General features: G+C 43.6%; 1 protein-coding gene across 3 annotated transcripts in view; it reads right to left on the bottom strand.

The window, feature by feature from the left end:
• PDXDC1 (pyridoxal dependent decarboxylase domain containing 1) overlaps nt 1-26,818 on the bottom strand; it is a 123,030-nt gene that overhangs the window by 58,272 nt on the left and 37,940 nt on the right. For 2 of the 3 annotated variants that reach the window (XM_073542925.1, XM_073542926.1), the window contains exons 2-5: nt 19,903-19,976; nt 15,508-15,576; nt 11,069-11,149; nt 251-400 (exon numbers count right to left, since the gene is read on the bottom strand). In XM_073542925.1, coding sequence (XP_073399026.1) covers nt 251-400; nt 11,069-11,149; nt 15,508-15,576; nt 19,903-19,976 — 374 coding nt within the window. The remainder of the gene's footprint in view (nt 1-250; nt 401-11,068; nt 11,150-15,507; nt 15,577-19,902; nt 19,977-26,818) is intronic. The other variant, XM_073542927.1, reaches the window with a different exon arrangement.

The raw sequence follows: 26,818 nt of genomic DNA, 5'->3' as shown, positions 1-26,818 counted from the left end.
TACAAGTGAAGCCACCGTGGCTGTAGTGGCAGCTCAATATAATACATGTCTGAACAGAGCCCAATGATAGGATAGTAGTAAAGGGACAGCGGTGTGCCAGGTTGGGCCGGTTTCGGGAACAGACTGCAATGTCAGGAGGGTCCGCATGTCTCTTAGCCCTACGAGGCTGCTGAGTTCGGGTCAGGAGGTCTGCGGCTGTCTGTACCGACTGGTCTAACATGCTTATAAATGATCTGAACAGTGCAAGTACCTGAATAGTCTACAAAGCCACAGAGTAGTGTCCGAAAGAATTCTTGTGGTCAATTTTCGGAGCCTGTCCTTGTCCAGTACGGAGATGTATGCCGCCAGACTGTGCCCCAGCAGCGCCATATGACCCTGCTCCCCGACATTCTGAATTCGGCTAAAATATAATGACATGCACATACATTATACATCGTGCATAAGATATTACCGCTTTTAAAATACATCAAAGCGAGAGATGCAAAGGCCCCAACCGGATGAGTGACATTCCTATTGTAGCAATATAGCTGATAATAGCACAGCTCGATGAGTCACTGACTCGGCCCCGATGACTGACGTTTCTGAGCTCCAGCAAATATATCATTACTACTTGACCTATTACAGTCCCACCACAACCGGAGTGGCGTATAAGCTCTGCAAATCTGACACACAAATCTAATAATGGATGGGATTACAGAGCACTTCTGTGCCATCTGAGCGGTATGGCGGCAGAACGCGCTACAAGAACGGCACAATTTATGCTGGAATCGCTCCCTCTCCAGAAGAGGAGACAGATAACCCAACATGGGACTGTGCCCATCTCCCTGAAATATTCATTCCTAGCACATTTCCATGCAATTCTCGGCAGGCCGCTGATTCAGGTCAAGATTTGCTATGCTGTAAAAGCTAGAGGTGATTTTCAAAACTACTGCAAATTAAATAAAGAGGAACAGATGACCTTAAAAACACAATCACATCGCCCCTTACCTTTTTCCTAAAGGACATTTAAAAAAAAAAAAAAAAAAAAGCCTGACATCTAATTTGGGCAATACCTTCACATTTCCCTTCTGGCGGCCTTGATCTCACTCCATGTCTTACTACAGTACAATATGTACATTATATATCTCCTATTATAACAATCACACACGGAAAGGATGAGCCATTTCTAGCACAACTTAGGGTGTCTGTAGTGCCCCCTCTTACTGTCGGTTACCCCATTAGTCAATATCCAACCCTTTAAGACTCCCTACAGCGGCAGCTGGTTCCGCCAGGAGAAACAGTACACTTTAGAACCAAGGCCACGTCAAAGGCCCTTCCACCCAGCTAATTAGTACCCCGCTGTGCACTGGATGAAGCCTTTCATGCACTTTGCTACAATGCTTCGCCCGGCAGCTCTCTCACCTGACTGTCTCATACACAGGAGCACTCATCTGGCCGAGCGAGCGCTCCTGTGTTCTCTATGAGACAGTCGCTGCCAGACATCAGCTTCTCTCTTAAAGGACAAAAAGATCAGCAGTCAGCAATCCGACATGCTGGATCATTATCTCCTCCAGCATCATCTGTCGGAGGTCCTCATACACATTAGACCATCGGCCGAACCCATTGCTTTCAGCAGGTTCGAACGACGTTACTCTAATGTGGATAGGGGCATCCGGTGTCTTTTTCCCTTTTTGGACAAATGATGGCTTTTTATTTGAGTTACAAGGCTTCCTGACTGACAGGTTAGCGACCAGCAAAAGGTGGCGCTAGAGACTCTGGTTTTGAAGAGGTCTAATTTGCATACCTGTTTTCCCAGGCAGCATTGCCTTGGCTATAGGAGTCCCTTACCAAGCTGGTGGCCTCCACAAGAAGAACCATTACCCCCTCCCCACACACTAGTACAACTGGAATCACTAAGTATGTTACTAATTTATTTTAAAAAATTTTAACCCCTCAATTTCGGTGTCAAATTTTAAATATCGATTTAAGAAATAAAAGTATTATAGATGTTGCCAAAAGACACAGTTTTATTATAAAGTATTAAAAGACACCTACACAGTGTAACAAACAATTGGATTAAAAAAACAAATATGATGTGAGCATAGATCAAATTCAAATCAAAAAGTATCTGAAAAAACCCCACAGTAGTCCTAAATGACTCCTGCCTAGCAGTGGAGGTTGGCACCCTAAGAGCACGATTTTTTTGGTGCCCCCACTCAACGAGAACTATCCCTTACTTCCCTATATGTCCCTTTATCTAGACAGGTGGGAAAACAGATAAAATATGAGATGAAAAAAAATGAACTAATTTCCTGGAAAAAATAGAATTAGTCTTACCGGTAAATTGGTTTCTAGGAACCTTCCACGACAGCCATATCGGAGGATGTCTCCCCGCCCTAATGGGGGACAGGAAATGCAGAAGAGGTTAAATAACCCTCCCCTTCCTACTACCTCTAGTGTTTTTTCTGTACACACTAGCACGTATAGCTACCACCAAAGTGCAGGAATCATCCAGTAGAATATCAGATAGGGAGGGAAATTAGTGCTGTCGTGGAAGGTTCCTAGAAACCGAATTACTGGTAAGACTAATTCTATTTTCTCTAGTCACTTTCCACAACAGCCATATCGGAGAAATACCAACAACTAATTTCTTAGGGAGGGACAACAGCCTGCAGAACACGTCTGCCAAACCCCTGTAGAAATTTAGTCTATAATGTCTGGTGAATGTGTGGACAGACGACCAGGTGGCGGCTCTGCATATCTGCTCTGTAGATGCGTCCCCTCTTTCTGCCCACGATGTTGCTACTGAACGAGTAGAGCGGGCTCTAAATGATGTAGGAGGGGGAACGTTCTGTGACGAGTAGGCGAGGTTGATCGCTTGCTTAATCCAATTCGCGATTGTATTTTTTGCCGCCTTTTTTTCGACCTGAAATCTGAATGAATAAATTCTGGTCAATCCTCCAACTCTCCGTCTGCTGGAGGTAGAAGAGAACTACTCTGCGGACATCGAGGGTGTGGAACACTTCTTTCGAGATGGAGTGGTTTGGGCAGAAGGAAGGCAATATAATGTCCTGGAATCTGTGAAACTTCGAGACTACCTTAGGCATAAAGGAGGGATCTAATCTCAGGATGATGCTATCCTCCATGATGGTTAAATATGGCTCCTGTATTGAAAGGGCCTGAAATTCTCCTGTGTGTCTTGCAGTAGTAATTGCTACCAGTAACACGGTTTTTAGTGTTAATTTTTTCAGAGTTGTGGAACACAGTGGTTCAAATGGCTCACTGGTCAAGCCCCTGAGAACTAGGTTCAAGTCCCAGGGGGGAATCTGGCTACGGAGTCTGGGACGAATCCTAGACGCTGAGGTTATGAATCGTTTGATCCATCGATGGCTTGCTAGGTCCTGGTCGTAGAATGAGCTAAGGGCTGACACTTGCACCTTTAAAAAGGTACTAGGAGTGAGTCCCAGATCTAGACCATCCTGAAGAAATTTTAAGATCTGTGCAATATTAGGATGGAAGGTATCTGGAGAATTTGGGGAGCACCAAGATGAGAACTTCTTCCAGACCTTCCCATAAATGGCGTTAGTCACTGGTTTCCTACTCTTTTGTAGGGTTTGGATTACTTTTTCAGATAGGCCTTTAGAATTCTGGCTTCAGTAGACAGGCCGCCAAGTTCATTTTGCGCGGGTCTGGGTGCAGCAGAGGACCCTGGTGAAGATTGGTTTTCTGGGGCAGAAGTATTGGACCTTCCTGTGTCATGTTTCGTAGGGCTCCGTACCAGCCTCTCCAGGGCCACGAGGGAGCCACTAGGATTGTAGTGACTTGCTCTGCTCGTATCTTCTGTAGCGTTCTTGCTATCATGGGAATCGGAGGGAAAGCGTAGGCTAGATCGAAGTGCCACGGATGGGAAAAGGCATCCACTTTCCATGCTCCGTCGGTGGGGCTGAGGGAGAAAAATGTTTCTACCTTCGCATTTTGACTGCTGGCAAAAAGGTCTACCTCGGGATATCCCCATCTTGAGACCAGAGACAAAAAGACTGTCTGATCTAGGCTCCATTCCCCGGGATGGACATCCTTTCTGCTGAGGAAGTCTGCCTCCATGTTGTCCAATGCCCTTAGACGCACTGCTGATATGAACAGTAGATGCTTCTCTGCCCAAGAAAAGATTCTTGTAGCCACCAATTTTAGGTTGGAAAATTGTGCCTCCTTGGCGACGTATGTAGGACACTGTAGTCATATTGTCTGAGTAGACACGTACATGATGATTTCGGACAAGGGTTGATGCTGCCTTTAGCACTTCCTCTACCGCTCTTAGTTCTCTCACACTTGAGGAGCTGGTTTTGACGTCTGGGACCCATATCCCCTGGAAGTGCGATTTCTCCACTATAGTGCCCCAGCCTCTCTGACTGGCATCTGTGGTGAAAATTTTCAGGGGAAGCCGATCCCAGCTGACCCCCCCTGTTGGGAGATTCTGGGGGCTCAGCCACCATAGAAGAGACGCCTTCACATGACCGGGAAGAGGAGTTCTCCTGGTCAGTATATTCTGGTGTTTCCTTGAACACCGGAGTACGTAGGACTGAAGCACCCAAGTACGGGCTTGGGCCCAGGAGATGGCTTGGATGCATGCTGTAAGCGAACCTAGCATGGACATTGAGTCTCTCAGGGTTGGTGCTCTCTGGGCCCTGAACTTGGAGACTCTCTGAACCAGGTCGAGCTGTCGTTCCCTGGGTAGAAAGGATGTTCGCTTTCCCGAGTCCCGGAGTATCCCCAAGAACTTTTTCCTTGTTGAGGGATGAAGGTCTGAATTCTCCAGGTTGGGGATCCAACCCAAGGAATGCAAGATCTCCAGAGATTTCTCTACGTCCTGGTTCAGGCGAAATATGGATGGAGCTATTATTAGAAGGTCGTCTAGGTATGGGACAATGCAGATCCCCTGCTGGCGAATGAAGATCATTGCCTCTGCCATCACCTTGGTAAATACACAAGGGGCTGATGACACCCCAAACGGCAGGACATTGAATTGGTAGTGGTTGACCTGGGACCCCTAGGATACCACAAACCTGAGGAATCTCCTGTGGTCTGGATGAATCGGGACGTGGTAGTAAGCGTCCCTCAGGTCTATTGTAGCCATCACCCAATCTTGTCCAATGAGGGGGATTGCTGTCTTGACCGACTCCATCTTGAAATCGCCTGTACTTCACCACCTGGTTTAAGGGCTTTAAGTTTATAATAACCCTGTGCTTCCTAGAGGGTTTTAGGACTATGAAGACGTGAGAGTAGTGGCCTCTGCCTACCTCCTGTTGTGGCACTGAGGAGATCGCTCTTGCTTGCAGAAGTATCTTTATGTCTGACAGCAAGGATCTTTGGAGGTACGCCTGTAGAGAGGTTATTCTCAGACATTGAGGGGGAGGACTCTCGAATTGCAATCTCAGTCCGTCGCGAATGGTGCGAAGAACCCAACCTCCTTTTGGATAACTCCACCGGCCCGTTTTGCCCTTCCCTTTGAAATCTCTCCGGGAGGGCCGGTCACGGGGGGGGGGGGGCGGCAAGAAAATCATTTCCTTTGATCTGGAAGCGACATCTTTTTTCCGTGGCTTTCTCTAGGAGGTCATCCAGAGCTGGGCCAAACACGTAATTCCCCTGGAAGGGAATCGCATAGAGTTTTGTTTTTGCCGTAAAGTCTCCTCCCCAGGATTTCAGCCACAGTGTTCTTCTTGCTGAGTGGGAGAGGACCGCAGACTCTTCTGCTATCCGTATGGATTCCGCGGAAGCATCGGCTAGGAACCCTGTTGCTTTTTGTAATAGTGGAAGAGAGTCAAGGATTTCTTCCCTGGAGGTTCCCTGAGTGAGGTGGTCTTCCAGTGTATGCAGCCAGCGAAATAGGGACCTTGTTACACACAGAGGCTATATTGGCCTTGAGCAGGGTTGTGGAGGCATCCCAGGATTTCCTGAGTAGGCTCTGTTTTCCGATCCATGCGATCCTTGTGCTGAGACGAATCTTTGAATGGAAGAGCCATTCTCTTAGTCACCCTGGACACCTGCACGTCCACTTTAGGGACCTCCCAGAGGGAGCAATCTCCCTCTAGGGGAAACAGATTTCTCAGGTCTGAGGGAACACTAATCCCTTTCTCGGGAGGGCCCATTCCTGCATAACCAGGTTTCGGATGTTTTACTGAATGGGAAACCCCTTTTAGTCTTTGGGCTTTAGTCCCCCAAACATTTCATCCTGAATAGAGCGAGCATTCCACTTCCGCCTCCTCCAATCCCATAGTGCCCCTTACCATACTAACTAAATCCCCCATGTCCTCAGACGAGAAGTAATATTTCTTGTTATCGGGTTTGGGGGCGAAGTGGAAATCTCATCTTCTCATGCATCCTCTGAGTTAGAGGTATCAATCTCGCCCGAGTCAGATTCCCCAGGGGCCGCTTACCTTTTCCTAGCAGGAGGGGGTTGTGGTGTTGGGGTCTGGGCAACAGTTATCAAAGAAGTTTGGACTTCATGTTCGATGAGGGTTTTTATACTGTCCAGTAGGGAGGGCTGCTCTGCATGTATTAAGTCATCCATGCAGGGCTGACATAGTTTCTTCCTATATGTCGAGGAAAGTTTGGTACCACACACGCACTTGCAGCTTGGTTTCTTAATAGGTTCAGGGGCCTTGTCTCCCTAAAACGGAGATAGAAGGCATACCAAGTCACCTCAGAGACCATTCGGACAGAATAAAGGGGGGACCCACCCCGCTACTTACAGTAGGAGGGTGAACTCTGGGCTCCGCAGAAGCAGATCGTGAGGGCTTATCGCCGTCCATGGTCAGTCTGTCACAGTCACCAGTGCAGAAATGGCCTTACCTGGACGACCCCAGACCAGGGTTTTAATAGCCGAGGTCCATCAGCGAGTTCTGTGCTCCTCCTCCCCTGGTCCACAGGTGGGGATAATCTCGATCACCGTTCCTTGCGGCTGATTCCGCAGCTGTCAGCGGTCGTCCTGTTCCCCTGCCCCTTCTGGGGTCGCTGGCTCTGCCCCCTTGGTCTCGGTTCACCTTGGGCGACCGGTGTGTGTGTGTGGGGGGGGGGGGGGCAGTGCTTCAGCTCGGGCCCGAGACGCCGCCATCCTCTATCAGCGGCCGCCATACTGGCCGCATAAGCGTTCCACTCGGAACGCTGGAATGATCAACCGGAAGTTTGGCGCCGCGTCACTTCCGGTGCGCCCGCCGCTTTGGGGAGGACGACGCCGGGGAGCTCACCGAGGACACCGGCTACATGTCGCCGCCTCGCTTTGCCCCGCGGGGGGGGGGGGGGGGGGGGGGGGGTGCAGGAGAGGCGGGTGGAGGTCCCGAGTCATGCCGCGACGGAGACGGGAGCGGCCTGGGACACAGAGGAGAGAGCGGAGCCCCCGACCGTCAGCAGCCCGTCTTCTAGTCGCCGGCCACGGCAGCACTATCTGGACCTCTTCATGCCCCATAGGGGACAGGAAAAACACTGGCGGTAGTAGGAAGGGGAGGGTTATTAAACCTCTTGTGCATTTCCTGTCCCCCATTAGGGCGGGGAGACATCCTCCGATACGGATGTCGTGGAAGGTGACTAGAGAAATATTACCTTGTACAGATAAAAGATACAATCCCCTATAGGTACTCTGTGGGTTATCCACGCCTCCCGGAAGAATGCTAAGCGCTGAAACGCGCGTAGGGAACCGGTAGCACGTTTCTTTATTCAGGCAATTTATGCCCCTATATTTGTTACTATATTGCCACACTTTACCTTTTTGTATTAAGCACTCATAGTGCCTCTGGTTATTGCACTGCAGCACTTTTTTCACTGCAGCACTTTCCCCATTTTTGTATACTTTCCAGTACCCTGACCATTGCACTGCAGCACTTTCCATAGTGTTATGAATTTAATATTTATTTGCATTAGTATTTTTTCAGTACTTTATATATGATTGCAGCGCAGCACTTTCTATAGCATTTATCATATTTTATTAAGTTTTTTTGCACTGTTGCACATTTTATAGGGTTTATTAAACTTTTGCACTCCAGCACTTTATATTTTGTTAATATTAACCCTTTAATTGTGGTGTGTCTTTGCTATTTCACATTAACTTTATATTTATGCATTATTAATTTTGTAGCACAATTTTGGTTACATGTATTCATTAATTTTGATGGTTATAATTATGGTATTGTAGTGCTATGCAGTAAACTATATAAAAAAATGTTTTGGGCTATGTGCTTAGATATTTAAATATATTTTTGTATAAATTTTATGAAATAAAAGACTTTTTGTTGATATTACTTTTTCCTAACCTAGAGCATGATCGTACGGTCAGGGATGGTGGTTAGTCCCATCATATAGTACAATGATGCAAAAACATATATCCATTTAGGAGGCTTATCGTAGAAAAGATGCGCCACAATGCGTTTCCCAGCTGTTACGGATCATCAGGAGGCCAGTTTGATAGTGGTGATGCCAAAGACATAAGGTACTATGATAAAAACGTGCTATCAAACAGTACCGCTATGGATCAATGCTACTGCACTGCAGGTTGGGACCATACCCACTGTGCCATGACAGAGAGGATGAGGAGAAGAACTTGTATCTCCTCTTACCCTTCCCTGCACATGCTGGGAAGTCAGTCATGACATGGAGGGTGCAATTCCAGGGTGCTGTAGGAATGGTTAACAGAGGTCCTGCACCAAGTCCTCAATTTGCATGCATGAAGAGCAGGAAGGATTTAACATTCCAGGAAGGGAGGGCCAGGAGAGTTGACACATGGAATAGAGACCGATAGCAGCATCTGAGTGGTTAACAGCAGCAGGTGGAGCTTGACTCTGTTCGAAAAAAAAAACGATGGCTATGAAACACAGCCAGCGTCTCGATTGATACAGGCCTGGATCCTGAGTCTGTATCAAAGAAGGGGATACGACATAAAATGTACTAATATGGCCAACCTGGGACTGTAAAGAGAGAAGACACTAGTCTGGCAAAGTCCCTGGATCGCTTCAATCACCACCGTTGCCAGTTGATTTACAGGTCTCTCCAGATGTACATACATGTGAAAGACCGGTTAGCCAACTAATTTGGGGGAAAGCCAGATGGTGGGGGTGCGGGACTAGTCACTTCTCTCTCTATAGTCCCCAGATGGCTCTTCAAACTATATTTTTTGTGAAACGCCAGAGAAGTTCACGAGACCTATTACACTATTACAGACATGAAACCTGGGCTGTGAAGTCTGAGTCGGAGTCGTGGAGTCGGAGCTCATTTTGGTGGAGTCGGAATAAAATGGTCCGACTCCGAAAATATATAATAAATTGGGTACAGTAGTTCAATGCAGAATGTGCTGAATATTTTTTCTTAGGAATTTGGGAAAGTTATGAAATGTCCTATAAATGGCTGTTCTATTCCTGATCTAAGGCTACATTCACACACAGCGTTTTTGCTGCGTTTTTTGAGGATACGTTTTTCAGCTGCAAAAGCAGATTAGCTTTTTAAAAAACCGCATCACCTGAAAGGTTTTTGAGCTCATAGATAATGTTTTCAATAGCAAAAGCAGATTAGAAATCTGCTCTATCCACTTATCCATATCTGTCTATCTATATCTTATCTGTACCAAAAAGAACGAAATCCGGGTAGCACACAGACTAACACTCCTTTTTTTTTTTGGCACAAGTCAGGTACACCTCATAGCTGCCCAAAAGGACGCCCAGGACAGGCATTGCTCGTCTTCAGTAACACATCAATTGATAGTTGGAATAAATAGACTGCATTCACCACATCTTAAGGTGCAGGCTTTATTTTCAAGTGTAGGGGTGTGCAGTATATGGTTCTGCAGCAGCTGAGGTGTGCAGTATGAGATTCTGCCCCCCTAGTTTTGATCCTGGCTAAAAAAAATTTCTTATAGATATGGCGAACCCTCAGGTAACCCTAAATGAAGGTCAATGGACACAGGTGGCTGAATTGAAGGAATTGCTCAATCACCTATTTACCGTGACTAAAAAATTACAAGCTGAGGATTTAACTCCTGGCATTTTCATAATGGAGTGGAAGAACTTGCTATTTTGCCTGTCCCAAAGAGGAGATTTAATCGCAGATGGCATTTCTGCTTCAATGAAATGGAGAGAGACACAGCTATTAGAAAATAAAATTTTTCTGGCAGTTGTTTATGTGGACCCAAGTCATCGTATATTGCTTGATGATCAACAGCTTACTAAAGGAAAAGAAGCTCTGACTGAGGTAGCAGTTAGGATGAGTGGCCTACAGGAGGACTGCAAGGCCCAAGAGGACTTGGGTCCTGACAGTGCTACTGCTGCCATATCTTCATCCTCATCAGATGAGGAGTTTGACTTTGACAAGTATTTGGATGATATGGAGCAGGCAAAGTGTTGCTGCAAGGAAAAAGATTTCACTCTGTCTCCTATAGCAAGCAGATTGACCATATTTCAGCAAAATGTTTCACTTGCTCTCAAAGAAAAATTCAACCGTTCATCAAAACTGACTGTGCATGAGGCAATTCCTTTATACTCGGAAATTGTTATAGATGTTGCCCATGTGGTTACGGCTTTGCCCCCAACCCAAGTTCGTGTAGAGAGGTTGTTCTCTGGCCTTAAAATTATTAGGTCAGATTTTAGGTCATCTATGAAGGAGGATCTGATGGAGGCAATTCTATTTCTTAGAACAAATTCATAGACTGCACAAATGTTATTTAGTATGTTTTTGTTGAAAACTGTTTTTTGCCACTTACATACGGTTGTTTATTACATAGCGAATATATATCTATATCTCGATATTACATAGTGTATTACATATTTACAATTACAGTTTTTTGTGTTCTAAAGTTGTAATCCAATAAATATATATTATGTTCTATCTAAATGTCTTGATTATTGTATCATAAAAATGATTAAATGTCTTTTGTTCACATTGTACTACAATACATTTTTCACTTAAATATAAGCAATATATGTGGGAGTCGGAGAGTCGGTGAAAGGGAAATTGAGGAGTCGGAGTCGCAGGTTTGGCTTACCGACTCCACAACCCTGCATGAAACGAAGGGGTCTGCAAAAAGTCAGTGCGCCTGACCATACATGATACTTACCGAGTAGATGACGACTCATCCTCTTCATCCTCGTTCATAAGGGTCTGCACCAGCTGGAGAATGCTCACCATGTTCTGACCACTGAAATGGGTTAAGGATAGACACGTTACTTACATGTGGGGCTATGTAAGGCTGAATGTCAATTTATTATCAGCAAATTCTTTATCGAAATAATTTTTTCATCTTTTTGTTGGTCAAAAACACAATATCTGCCAAATCCTTTACAGAAAGAGATAAATGAGAAATTCTAGTAATCTCTTGGCTCCCCTAGAGCGCTTACAGAAAACCGCTTAATAAAACTGCAGACCATGCAGAATATTTCTGATGTGGCTTTTGATGCCAATCCCCAGTGAAATTAAATCTGCGAATGTTACGTGCAGATTTTGCTACGGATTCACAGCAAATGTAACCACCTTGGTTAGCGTTAAATCCAGAAGGAAAATGTTACCATCTTGGTTAGTGTTAAATCTGGAAGGAAAATGTTTATACAGTTTTGTTCACAGATTTCTTTTCTGCTACATTAGAAATCTCGTCCACCTCTGTTGTGCTGTAAATTGCTGCAGGATTGTGGTGCTAATTCTGCAGATTCAGCAAAGTCATATGCTGTAAGATCCCAAAATGAGTCCTGGTGGCAACTGCCGAAAGCCAGAAATTCACATTTAAAAAGGGAAATGTAGTAATGATATGCATGCCACCTCTGGACTCCAGTTATTAAGCGACCCCATAGCCCCCATAGCAAAAAGCTGTCAATAATAGACTGGGGGGAATCTGCATATCATGAACACATCAGTCTCGTAGATCACAGTGTTGTGAACGCAAGTTCTATAAAACTAAACCATCCATCGACATTACTGTCTGGTGAAATCAGCACTAAATATTTCATCACATTAATCAAACAAAAGGACCTAAAAATCACTGACCAGAGTGGATTCTGTGTTGCTTGAGTCACATCTTTCCTATGTACGTCAGTACTTTTTGTGACCATTGCACAAGGACACGTCCCACACAATAGGAAACCACTGACCCATTCAAAATGACCTGGCTTTTATTGTTTTGAGGGATTTGATGTCAGAAACACAATAAAATGATTCTAATATTACATTTCCTTAACACTTACTTCCCAGTGTCCTATTCACATACAAGTATAAAAGTAAAGTTTTTCATGTACATAATGTACCAGGGACAGTTCTCTCTATAACTGTGCAGAGGGGGCAAAGTCCTCAATCGGGTATAATCAGCTGAGCTTTGACCAATCACATGTCTCTGCTACTGCCCCTCCCACATCGAGTCACATTAGGAGGGACTGCTGCACAGTTCTCCCGATTCTCTTCTCTGCTGTGACTTCAATGACTGTCATAGATGGAAAGTTATTAGGTTACCAAAGAGGTTTAGGGTAGGTCCAAAAAAAGACAGAAAAGCAAATTTATAAGAGTCTGTGATAAGCGGTCATAAAGGAGCGCTTAGGAAGCAACCCAGGGGCAGACAAGGATGTTAGGTCTCGACCGCAGCTCCAGCCGAAAACCTCCAATGGAGGATAGGAGCAATGAGAAAATGGAAAACGGTCTTAGGAGCGCAGTATTTAAATGGGAAGCAGCCAATCACAACAGTCAAAACAGTCACATGTGATCCTCCGTCGAAACACGTTGTGGTTTAAACCCATCTCTTGTCTGAGTCTCTCTCCTGCGCTCCTAAGATCATTTACCATTTTCTCACAGAAAAGCAAATTTGACTTTTGGATTTGCGCAGAAGCAAATTATGTAATGCTGAAATTTTCTGGACGGAAACTGACCAGTAGTGAGGATGTAATATCCAATGCATGTCAATTTCTGACACCGTTCAACCCCCTAGATATAAGCACCCGTGCAAAATGTACAGAGAGTCTTCATGCAAGAAAATACAATCTGATGCTAGAGTCAGGCTCTCTTCCATCTGTACCCTACATCTGCATTGCACTGGTTGCCCTTCCACTACAGAGTACATCATAAGCCTATCAGTCTCAGCCATAGTTCTGCACCAACCCACATCTCCTCTCCCATCTCTGTCTACCATACTACTGATGCTTTCAGTTCTGCTAAAGATGTAAGGAATAACGTTTTTCATAATTGAAAACCTAAATCCAGCCTCCAAGTCTTCTCGCATGCTGCACCAGTTCTCTGGAAAGCACTTCCTCAAAGAATTCAGTTAATTCCTAGCATCCATAGCGTTAAATGTGCCCTAAAAACAAATATCTTTAGACTGAGCAGTAGTGAGGATACAAAATCCTTTGCATGTCAATTTCTGACACGGGTTTCCTCTCCGGATTTAAGCACCCTGTGCAATAAAAAAGGCAGTAAACAACAAATGTAGGATCAGGCTATACAGTCTGATCACCAACAAGCTTGCAAAATATTTGAGCAACTCTTGTTTTTTTGGATGTCACCATTATAAGTTGTTTTGGTGCGGCTTACAGCAGCCAATTAAATTTTTTTTTCTAGTGCTTTTTGTAGTAAACATTTTCTGTGCTGTTTTTAAGTCTCAGATATGCCCTCTGGGTCTGAACGGTCACATGAGACTAGTGTTACACAGCAGCTGGCAGCAGACTCATTTGGACCTGATTTTAGCAGGAGGGCAAATTTAGGGACTCAATGAAAGCATCAGCTGTGAAGAGTCAATTCCAATTTCTTGAAAGGTTTTCATTTTAAGAATATATGTATACAGTACATTAAAAAATATCCATTAATTGAGTTTTCCCTGGAGTCTCCAGCATTACTACATCTACGAGTCCCTTGGGAATAATTCAATGACGTGTCAAAAGATTCTCCTTTCCTTTCACGTCAACCAACACACAAGAGGGGGGCAGAGCCGACTAAAGGCATTTATTCTAGAGAAACCACCATACAGCAGTACATAGGGAGCAGGTCGGGTCGCTGGAGGTCCAAGTGCCTCTTTTGACGAAATAAAAGGAGTTTAATAAAAAAACAACATTTAACAATATAAACTTCTAGTCCTAGCCATCTGACAATCCAAGCAGTAGAACATCTAGTATGTTTAAGGGGGAGGCCCAAAGTTACTTAGATCGGCAATGCAGGGAAAAGAACAGTCGGGTATGCCGAATACTTGGTGTGACGCTTATGAAGGGGTCGGAAGAAACAGAAATCGTTCCAATGCTTGTCATCCGTGTACTACTCACCTTTCTATTTTAGCATGATGGGCTATAATGGGGTTTTTCCTTGTATGACTTTCCTAAAGATATCGGAGATCAGTATCTTTAATTACTGAAATCTTCTGATATAATTATCCAAAAATGGCACAGAAAAGTGGTCTTCTAGATGACTGACCTCCTCTTAGAAGATAGCAAGCATGCATAATACATGGTGGACCTCAAATCTGGTCTGGTAAAAAAAAAAAAAAAAAAAAAAAAAAAAAAAAAGGAGGGGCGATGAGTCCCGAGTCCTTTATGAAGTACGTCCCACCAGTCTGCGGCTCGTGATTCTTATATAAAGTCTCATCTCAGCGGGTTTCTTTTGTTTCATCGTTTCTTAGCTAAACATAATGTATGCTCCGTGTGTGCACTGAACTACTTATCGGTTGCGGTCTTCTGCCGTTTCCAGCGCTCTGGTTCTGCTCCTGCATCATGCGGCCGCAGTTAGTTTTTTGCCAACTCACATCGCAGACCGATAGTTCCTCTCTTCCATTTTGTACATCTGAGAATTTCGCTCTGAATCTCACACACTAACATTGAGAAAGTAACTTCCGGGCCACACAGAAGACGCTATGCGAGCCGGATGATCACAGGAGAGGGCCGGAACGGCAGAAGACGGTTACCAGTAAATAGTTTACTGCACACAAATTACAGATAGCTACTCTACAAATTAACTATTGGATAAATCTAGAAGTGTGAACTAGAGAGCACAATAGGGTGACACCCTACGGAGGGCGAGTAGGAGAGTGTTGGTTGCGTTCACCTGGTGGAGTTGCGACAGGCACGACTCCTAAGTAGGCGTGAAGAAAAACAGCTGCTGCTGCCCATGGCTGGTGGATAAATCCTCCAGGAGATATTGGATCCAGTTGGATGAACATGTAAGGTGGGTCGTACCGGAGTCGAAACACGTTGTTAAAAAAAAAACAAAACAAAAAAAAACAAAAAAAAACACATCATCCTCCTCGTTTCTGAAGAATCAATTTACCTCCTTTCATCCAACTGGATCCACAAATTAAATATTATGTCACATACATTAATGGATAGGAATATTTTTATTGATAGTGTTCTGCCAAGAAAATCCTTTAATTGCAAGCAAGTCTAAAAGAGGCCGCCTCGTACTAGAGAATGGTTTATAGGGAAGAGAGGAAACAGATGTGATTAAAACAGGAAAGAAAACTTTGGCCAATAAAGCACAAATGTACAAGGTTTCAGAGTTTTTATGACTGCAATATAATCTGACACCACCGTCACTACCCACCTTCCTTGAAGCGGTCCTGGTATATCTTTCCTTGTATATTTCTTAGGGTCTCTCTCTTCTTCTACCGACCTATTTATAACATGATGAAAACACATTACACCCCTGAAAGAGGGTGAGTATTTACGATGTGGTCGAGCATTTCAATAGGACGCCTCTACCTCACCCAGAAAGAAAACTCTTACACTACGCTTCCTAAATAATATCATTTATAAGAGAGAGATGGCTGACCTGAATACCTGCACAAGAAATGTGGTTAGGTAAAGCAGTAAATGACATGCAATAGATTCGGCAAGCGAAACCTGCTGAGCAGGTTGAGGGCTTCAGACTATCCTGGCACAAAGCATGGAGTGCCCAATGGTTAGACTATGAACATCTGCCAGTCTGGTAATGGCACGAGGCTGCGGACGTTCACCCTCTACTCATACATTCCCCTTTCATCTGTGTACTTTGCAGTGTATAGTACACTACTCCATGGGCATACCCTGCAAGACCCATTAGCCACCCAATATATCTGCCACATCCTGACACTTGTCTGTGTGCTCAAGCAATGACGCCCCCGAGTAAGGCCTCTTTCAGACGTTTTCACACCAGAGACACTTACATACGTAGACCCATTCACATCCATGCGTGTCTGCACACGCCAGTGTGTTTCCACCGGCTGTGTACCCGTGGGCAAAACACGCTGATATGTCTGGTTTTTATAAGATGCTCTAAATCTGGCACTCAGGTTCGCTCTTCCCACTTGCCCTGGACCGGTGGCAAATGGGGTAGTAGGGTTGGGGTTGATGTCATCCGTTTTATGGTCGCTGCCTGACATCAAGCTCAGGGGTTAGTATAAGACGTCCCCATTACTAACCCAATAGTCATATTGTAAAAACACACACAGCAGGAATTAAAGTACTTTAATTGAAAGAAAGACACAAACTTCTTTATTTGAAATAAATACACCTCAACCTCTTCTTTTCCATTTATTCCTGTAAATATATAGAAATAATTTAAAAAAACCTATTCCTTACCTGTCCATTGGACTCCAGCACTGCTACATCTGGATTACATGGCTGAGCGGTAGCATGATGCAACTGCTCAGCCATGAATCCAGGAGACACCGAGCTGAGACTGGGACACGGCTTCAGTGACGAGTGGTAACGTGATAGAGGTTACCACCGGTCACTGCCAGCTGTTCTCATGCTCAGTTCAGTGTGAACCGGTCGATGAACTGCGGTATTTTCTCACGGTGCTAGCAGTGATGTCATGAAGGTTACCCCAGTTCATTGGCCGGCTCACACTGAACTGAGCGTAGGAACAGTTGATGATCCCAGATGCTTGATTCTCAGACAGGTAAAGGTTTTTTTATTTTTTTTTTCAGTAATAAATGGGAAAAAGAGGGTGGGATGTTGCTTATTTCAAATAAATGAGTCTGTCTTTCTTTCAAGAGGACTATGGGGTTAGTAATGGGGACGTCTTATACTAACCCCTGAGCTTGATGTCAGGCAGCGACCATAAAACAACTGACATCAACCCCAACCCTACTACCCCACTTGCGACTGCACCAAGGCAAGTGGGAAGAGGTTAAGTGCCAGATTTGACACATTTTATGGATGCACCACTTCTGGGGCGACTGAAGGCTGATGTTTTTAGCCTGGGGAAGGAGCAATATCCCTGGCCCCGTGCCAGGTTATTAATATCAGCCCACAGCTGTCTGTTTAGCTTTTGTGGATTAGAATTTGTAGTGGGACCAGACGTAAATTTTTTTCTGGGGTCGCCCGTAAATTATCCAGTTAAGGTTAAGAAAACAACTGTGAGTTGTTAATCATAGCCTGGAACCTTTTGGGATATTGTCCCCTTTCTCAGATTAGTAACATCAGCCTCATCCATGGCCTGGTTATGAAAATTACACAGGAGCCCACGCCATTATTTAATTCTGAATTATTTTACCCATGATGTATACAGCAGGTGCTGAATACAACTTCCATCATTGTTGCCTGGTCATGCGATCAGTGATCAATGATCCGAGCTGCCTTCAGCACCCCATGCCTGGGAACAGCGCAAACTGTACCACTTTTCCCAGTTGTCAGTATGTGTCAAACCGATTCAGCACATGGATAGCCACACGTTTGTAACACACAGACAGCTCCAATACTGGTTTTTTTCCAGTACCGGAAATATCAGGACTTGTGAAAGAGCCCTAAGACATAACTGGTGCAGCCAATCACTAAGCTCAGTGCTGTTTGGAGGCATCATTATTGGAGCACAGTATACAATAGCCAGTTGGGAGCAATTGTACTTCAACACAAGTGATTTAACAAGAGTAAAGAGCCTTTTATTATTTTAAACCATTGATAGCCATGTTTAAATTTTTTTTTCTCAATTTGGAAAACCCCTTTACAGGAAAACTTTTTTTTTTTTTATTATTATTTATCTGCAAAATTAAGCAACTTTCCAACTAAGGCCTGTTTCACACTTCAGTTTTTTTACGTCAGTCAACATCCGCCGTTTTTATAAAAAAACGGATCCGCCATTTTTGGGGCGGATCCGTTTTGTTTCCCCATAGACTTGCATTAGTGGCGGATTTTGACTGATGGTCGTCCGTTGCATCCGTTTTTTGACGTATTCGTTAGAATTTTATTGTCCGCCGGGCAGAGTAGACGGACACTAACTTTTTTTGTAGCGGCGGACCGCTATTTTAAACTGCGCATGCCCGGAAGCTTACTTCCTCACATGCAGTTTAACCCTAAATGCCGTTCTAGAAGCGGAGAAAAATTCTCTTTAAATTTACTGACCTTAGCAGCTGCAGCGGATCTGTCCAAAAAAACGATCCGGTGACATCTGTTTGTTGCAAAACGGAAACGGATCCGTTTTTTTCATCTTTGGCGGATTTCAACTGAAGACAAAAAACTGAAGTGTGAAACAGGCCTAATCTGCATTAGATGGATGCATTGTGTTTGCTTTTTGTGCCAATGCATGCGCTTTTTCCACTCACAAAACGCTTAGCGGCTAAAAACGCAGCATGCTCATTAATTTCCGCATAGCTCCGTGTTTTTAGCTGTTTCCAAAGTTCCCAGAAAACGCGCGGAGAAAAACGCATCAAAACGCGCGTTTTTTGTGCAAAAATCGCATAAAAACGTGCGGCAATAAAACGCGTGTTTTCTGGGAAGGAGTCCGGCTTTCTGAGCATTTAAAAATGCTACCGTGGGTACATAGCCTTAATTATAAGGGGGGGGGGGGTGGTCCGGTCCGATGGGTGTCGCAGGTTCAGGTCCGGCGCCTCCCATCTTCTTGCGATGCCGCCCTCTTGCTTGCGTCATATCTCCTCGGCATCGAGCTCCTGCGCAGGCGTACTTATCTGCCCTGTTGAGGTCAGAATAAAGTACTGCAGTGCGCAGGTGCTGGGCTTCTCTGACCTTTCACTGCATTACTTTGCTCTGCCTCATCAGGGCAGAGAAGTACGCCTGTGGAGGACTGCAATTCCAGGGAGCCATGAAGCAAGCAGGAGGGCGGCACTGCAAGAAGATGGAAGGTGCCGGTCCCGGACCTGCGACACCCATCGGACTAAACCGCCCCCCCGTGTGAGTATAATAAAACTTGTTTTTCTTATCTTACCGGTCGGATCAGGGGCTTAGCAGCAATATAGAATGCTGTAGATAAGCCCTGAAAGGCACTGGCCGCATCTTATAGCGGCAAAAACAGCTGACAGGTTCCCTTTAAAAGTTCTAATGTTTTGCTACTGCAGATTATGAGTACTCCAAAAGGGGGAGAGGTTCGATGCAAATCCAGAGAAACTAAAAAAGATCTAGTGTCTCAGGGAGGGTACAAAAACAGGCTATAGAAAAGGAGGAAAAACACATGAAAAGGAAATGAGTGCAGAATAGAAGCTGAGCTGTTAGAATGAGACAATGAAAAGAGCAACACTCAAACTTCTCATCCAGCCTATATTACTTGGAGAAACACTCCCACGAGTGAAAAATCTGAAACCTGACAGGCTTCAAACTGCATATCAGGGGGTTTGGAAATTAAGGAAAGAAGCCTACTGCCTGACACTTAGGACAATGTTATTAACTGAAACCACTAACGTATGCAAAACTCAGTTTTCCATGTCCTGGGTGTCCATAGTCTTTAAGCTCTCCCGCCAAACTAGATAATGCAGTGAAATGGAGTCTAGAGTAGACTGTTAGCTTCCCATTCTCCAACCACGATCACTACGATATTAGGAAACTACCGCCCCTATTTTTGACAGCATTGAGCAAATACCACATATGGTCAGTTTCTAACAAGGGAATTTCTGCACACGTTACAAGATCAAAAATCAGGTCGCCTGTGGCTCAAATAACAAGCATTAATGATGGCATTACACATTTCTGAAGCCAACTTAGTAAACTATATGCCATTAATACTCACGTGTGTCCATCTTCCAGCATCTTCATGGCTTCATTGAGATTCTTCCCCATTTCTGCTAAGGTTGGGTCCACCACCTACAACAATACAAGATCAGTTGTAAAATATGTAACAATCAGGCGATTGTAGACAACATATCAAGAACAAAGGTGACAGATCTGCTGATCAGTTGCTCAACTGTTAAACATCTAGTTTCTGCCAGCACCGAAAAACAGCTAATCAACAGGGGTGCTGGATGTCGGACCCCCACCGATATGATATTGATGACCTATACTTATGATACGCCACCAATATAAAAAGTAGTGAAGCAACCCCTTCAGTTGGAAAAACAAGAGGGTGTGATTGCAGTCATTGGCTAATAGACTCCGATTTTGCTAGCCCTGATCAGGATCATACGTCATATATGGTACATAAAACCTAGTCCAAGCAAAGAGGAGCTGTGGAACAATGTGATTCTACTTCTCATCTTTTGAACTACACAAAGAACATGAACGCTGGCATTTGATTGGTTATTTTGAGTAATAGATTTAATATAATCAACACCATTAATTCTAAAAGAGCCTGAACTAATTTCCAATCTGGCGATTTACAAATAGGATATTGTTTAGTAACAAATGTATGAAAACAGGAGCGCAACTCTTCCACAAAAACTCCAAAAATAAACATCCAATACACCGAGTAAACTAAAAACACACTTTCCCTAACACGAGATGTGGGAAAAACTCATGGTAAAGAGAATAATGAAAAGAAATATGAACCATCTTGGAGAAATGGATCATTACCAGAATTACATGTCATCACATATGTAATATATTAATGATGGCTTCTCTTCCCTCAGGCGTGCAGTACTCATTAAATAAAAGAAGAAGCATTTGAGTCACATCAGTGTAAGATGTAATTGTATTTATGTTTCGTCTGGATAATGCACTTGCAAAAAAAAAAAAAAAATGTCTTGAACTATTAAGGTCTCAGGGCAGACAGAGGTATTGGATTGCCAATGAGGTTCATGTGAACTCTGCTGTACCTCAGCAGGTCTCCAAGTTAATACAGTGTTTTATCAGCAAATTCTATATGAACACAAAAAAAAAAAAAAAAAAAAATTGTGCTTTGAATGATTGGATTCAGAGTGTCTTCTCCCACAGAAATATCACTTTTAGAGAAAAATCTCTCAATATTTAGCAAGTACGAAGAATTATGTTGCAGCAATGTATGGAGGGTAAGTTTGCTCTGGATTTAACACATTACAACACACTTTTCCATTGCATGCGGATGACAGGGGAAGGGGTGCACATTTTCTGCCTCCTATTGCTACTTGTAAACAAATGTCCCCTAAAATGACACTTTATTAAATTTAAAATAACCAAAAAATTAGTTAAGCACCAAAAACCAAAAACAAAAAGTGACATAAAAATCAAACCAAGATTTGTGTTCAAACCAAAAACCCCAATAAGGGAATAACTAGGAATCCCTATTAAATGTCCTGAGCTTTTTCCTGTCTGGCCGCGGAGGTTGGCACCCTGGGAAGGGGGGGGGGGGGGGGGGGGGGGGAGAGCGTTGTGGCGCCCCCGCTCAATGATGGCTATCCCTGGGGGCCCTGATATACTCTGCAGCCACTAAGGTTATCATCTACCCGATAAGGGGACCCCTAACTTACTATACATAATATTTCATGATAATACATGAGAATCCTCAATTAAAGAGGAAACAAATACAAAATCTGGGATGGCCAGTAGACAGAAGGGTCACATCCATCAGTCATGACTCATAAGAAGCAGGCAAAAGAAAATTGCTCATTTAGCCCTTTCGGCTCCAGGGACTCCATTCTGAATATCCACTCACATTCTCTCCTCAGGATCATCTTATCTGTATTCCCCCCTCTTGGATTTACATTCACAACCTCTATTATGTTAAATTTAATTTCACCAGGGTCACCTTTATGGCACAACCTCATATGTTTCACGAGTGGGGTCTCCCTTTGGTTTCTAATATCACCAAGATGTTCTCCCACTCTCCTCCTGAACTCCCTCTTGGTTTTCCCTATATAATCCCTAGGGCAGGAGCAGGTGGCCATATATACAACCCCTGTGGTTTTACAATTCGAGAAATCCCTCTGATAAATGGACTTCCCTGTGCTTGAACTGCAGAAAAACTTCCCAGGTCTCATAAATTTGCAAAAGCTGAAGCAACATTTAAAAAAACCCTGGGGTTTCCGGTCCAACCATGTCCCACTAGTCACTGGTCTTCTATACTGGCTGTGCACTAACATATCCTTAATCGATTTGCCCTTCCTAAAGGTTATGTTGGGGCGCTCCCCTAGTACATCTTTAAGGTCAGGGTCTAGTCTGAGAACATCCCAGTGTCTAGATAGAACCCTCCTAACCTCCTGATGTCTGGTATCAAAAGTCCCAATGATCCTTATTTGTTCCTCCGAATCCTCCGCTATACGTTTTTGCAATAATTGCTGTCTATTTGCTTTATTTGCAAAGTCATAAGCGGTGTCAAGGATATGTCTTGGATAGCCCTTCTCCTGGAAGCGGCAAAACATGTCTCCAGCCTGCCTCTGAAAGAGGTCATTTCTGGAACAATTCCTTCTCAAATCGAAGGAACTGTCCCTTCGGAATGCCTCTCTTGAGTGGAAACGGATGGTGGCTCTGCCAGTGCAATAAGCTGTTCGTACTGGTTGGCTTGCGATAGATACATGTGGAGATCCCCCCCATTCTGTCTTTTTTGATCTTAATGTCCAAAAACGGTATCTCGGACCCGTGGATCTCAGAGGTAAACCTGAGACCCACATCATTCTGATTTAATTCTCTCACAAACTCTGCAAGTTGATCCTCCAAACCCGTCCATATTACGAATACATCGTCTATGAATCTGTACCACAGACACCAGACTGTGCCACCATTTTTCCTCTCCCCCAAATACGATAGTCTCCTCCCACCAGCCCACGAACAAATTTGCATACAACGGGGCACAGGGACACCCCATCGCAGTGCCCCTGAGCTGGTGGTAGAACTTTCCATCAAAAGAAAATGCATTGTGAGTAAGTGTGAACCGCAGAAGGGATGCCAAAAAAGCATTATGCGCTCTGCCCGCCACTGACCTTTGACTCAGAAAATGTTCCACTCCCCTGACCCCTGCTTTATGAGGTATATTGCTATATAGTGCTTCTATATCAATAGAAGCCAGCCATGTATTCTCCTCAAGATGTACACCCTCCAATTTCAACAAAAGGTCTGATGTATCCCTCAAGTATGAGGGGAGAGAGACCACAAAGGGGCGCAGAATCTGGTCAATGTATAGGCAACAATTTTGTGCTAAAGAGTCCACACCTGATATAATGGGTCTCCCTTTTAGTGGATGCAGACCCTTATGTATCTTTGGTAACGCATAGAACGTTGCTGTCAATGGAAATTTAGGGAGGAGAAATTCAAATTCCACTTTCGAGACCAAGCCGTCCATTAATGCCGAATCAAGAAGTGAGCGAAGAGATATATATATATATATATATATATATATATATATATATATATATATATATATATATATATATATATATATATATATATTTATTTTCATGGGGTTACCCATCAGTACCTCATACGTGGAATCATCTTGTAGTATCACATTACACATGGTCCGATATTCAATATGATTTAAAATCACCAAAGTTACCTCCTTTGTCACTTTTTGTTTTTGGTGCTTAACCAATTTTTTGGTTATTTTAAATTTAATAAAGTATCATTTTAGGGGACATTTGTTTATGATTATATTGCTAAAGATAGGGTGCACAGATCGCAAGCATCCATGTGCCCTAGTAGGCGGCGATGACCGGATGGGGCGGGGAGGGAGCCGGGAGGGGCCGGGGCTTAGCGGCTGTCGTGCGCAGGCCGTCGCTGCGCTATAAAGTGCAAATGTGAAACCAGCCTTAGATAGGACTGCTCCGAGAAGGGTGTACCGTGACGTGGTGGAGTGGCTTCGTATACATTTTTTGCAAAAAAACGTACCAACTAAATACCCTGTTTTTGTTATTTTTTACCAGCACTTGCTGTCTACTGTTATATATATTTTACAACAGAGTATTCATGCACGTTTGTCACACTGTGTGCTTTTCCGGTGTCTCGGATATTATATGTTGTACATTGGGTGGGTGGGTGAAGCCAAGAGCTTCCACTTCGGCCTCAGGCATTTACACTGCAAGATAACAGTGAACGTTACGTTTTTGCTGCTTTTTTTTTATATACATATTTTAAGCTGTGTTTAAAAGTACCAGCAAAGTCTGAGTTTTCAGAAATCACACACATTTTTTTCCTAACCAATTTGAAAAACTGCTATGTTTTTGAAAACTGCAGCATGTCCGTGTTCTGTGCTTTTTCACGCATAGAAAGAAATGAGTGAGTGCAAAAAATGCAGCAAATATCGCAGAGATCAGGTTTTGCTGCGTTTTTAGTGAAAAAAAAAAAAAGCAAGTACAGCAGTATGTGAAACCCATTTATTTTTGTGATTTTCCCAAGTTTAAACTTTAATGTCTTGGTCTCCGTACATTAGCATGGGAATCAGGATTAGTACAGTTCAATTTAATTAGTGATGTGTATAAAGTAAACATTGGCCGACCAAGGTGTGAGATTGAACAATACCTGTGGCGACCAAAGTGTGAAAGTAAATAGTGTCCTACAAACTCAATGCTCTGCCAATTTTCTTAAACTAGTCACAACCAATTTACCTCCCCCATGATTACATTTGTTATTATGTATTTTTGCATGAACTCATGTGAACTTTTTTTGTCACCAAGGCTATTTCATGGACAGGTGTGGGCAGTCCCTTCGTTATGTCATTCTCAATTAAGCAGATAAAAGGCCTGGAGTTGATTTGAGGTGTGGTGATTGCATTTGGAAGGTTTTGCTGTGAAAGAAACAAGCCGTCAAAGGAGCTCCCCATGCAGGTGAAACAAGCCATCCTTAAGCTGCAAAAACAGAAAAAAACCATCCGAGAAATTGCTACAACATTAGGAGTGGCCAAATCTACAGTTTGGTACATCCTGAGAAAGAAAGCACTGGTGAACTCATCAATGCAAAAAGACCTGGGCGCCCACGGAAGACAACAGTGGTGGATGATCGCAGAATAATCTCCATGGTGAAGAGAAACCCCTTCACAACAGCCAACCAAGTGAACAACACTCTCCAGGAGGTAGGCGTATCAATATCCAAATCTACCATAAAGAGAAGACTGCATGAAAGTAAATACAGAGGGTTCACTGCACGGTGCAAGCCACTCATAAGCATCAAGAATCAAAAGGCTAGACTGGACTTTGCTAAAAAAAAAAAATCTAAAAAAGCCAGCACAGTTCTGGAAGAACATTCTTTGGACATATGAAACCAAGATCAACCTCTACCAGAATGATGGAAAGAGAAAAGTATGGCGAAGGCATGGTACAGCTCATGATCCAAAGCATACCACATCATCTGTAAAACACGGCGGAGGCAGTGTGATGGCTTGGGCATACATGGCTGCCAGTGGCACTGGGTCACTAGTGTTTATTGATGATGTGACACAGGACAAAAGCAGCCAAATGAATTCTGAGGTATTCAGAGCCATACTGTGTGCTCAGATCCAGCCAAATGCAGCCAAACTGATTGGTCGTCGTTTCATACTACAGATGGACAATGACCCAAAACAAAGCCAAAGCAACCCAGGAGTTTATTAAAGGAAATAAGTGGAATATTCTTGAATAGCCCAGTCAGTCACCTGATCTCAACCCAATTGAGCATGCATTTCACTTGTTAAAGACTAAACTTCAGACAGAAAGGCCCACAAGCAAACAGCAACTGAAAACCACCGCAGTGAAGGCCTGGCAGAGCATCAAAAAAGAGGAAACACAGCGTCTGGTCTTGTCCATGAGTTCAAGACTTCAGGCAGTCATTGCCAACAAAGGGTTTTCACCCAAGTACTAGAAATGAACATTTTATTTAAAATTATTTAATCTGTCCAATTACATTTGGTCCCTTTAAAAACAGGGTGGCACATGTTAAGGAGCTGAAACTCCTAAACCCTTCATCCTATTTTAATGTGGATACCCTCAAATGAAAGCTGAAAGTCTGAATTTCAACTGCATCTGAATTGTTTTGTTTAAAATTCATTGTGGTAATGTCTGGAACCAAAATTAGAAAAATGTTGTCTGTCCAAATATATATGGACCTAACTGTATATAGAGTCATTACACACAGAGTGATCTATTTCATGTGTTTATTTCTGTTAATGTTTATGATTATGGCTTACAGCCAATGAAAACCCAAAAGTTATTATCTCAGTAAATTAGAATACTTTATAACACCAGCTTGAAAAATGATTTTAAAATCGGAAATGTTGGCCTATTAAAATGTATATTCAGTAAATGCACTTAATACTTGGTCGGGTCTCCTTTGGAATCAATTACTGCATCAGTGCAGCGTGGCATGGAGGCGATCAGCCTGTGGCACTGCTGAGGTGTTATGGAAGCCCAGGTTGCTTTGACAGCAGCCTTCAGCTCGTCTGCATTGTTGGGTCAGGTGTCTCATCTTCCTCTTGACAATACTCCATAGATTCTCTTTATACTGCCAAGAGAGCAGGTTTTGCCTGTAGAAAAAAAAACGCAGCAAAAATGCAACGTGTGACGCAGCCCAATAGGTTCAGAAAATCTGTAACATCAAAAAGGCATTGCGAGAATGTAACCTATGGATTTTAAAGAGGTCCCATTGATACTTGAGAGTGAGGAACCATAGGTTTTGCAATGGAACTCTGAAGCATTTCTCTGCCCACTGATCTCAGTGCAAAGAGGGTGCAAACATGAAAGAAAGCTGGGACTTTCTAACATAGGAAGAGAGAACCAATATACCGTATGTGGATTTTTATTTTTTTTTGACTAACTAAACCACAGTAAAGA

The sequence above is a fragment of the Dendrobates tinctorius genome, unplaced genomic scaffold (genome assembly GCF_039654945.1).
Source record: "Dendrobates tinctorius isolate UK_male_01 unplaced genomic scaffold, ASM3965494v1 ptg000129l, whole genome shotgun sequence".
In the NCBI taxonomy this organism is placed as follows: Eukaryota; Metazoa; Chordata; class Amphibia; order Anura; family Dendrobatidae; genus Dendrobates; species Dendrobates tinctorius.
This window is presented reverse-complemented; position numbering and strand designations above follow the sequence as displayed.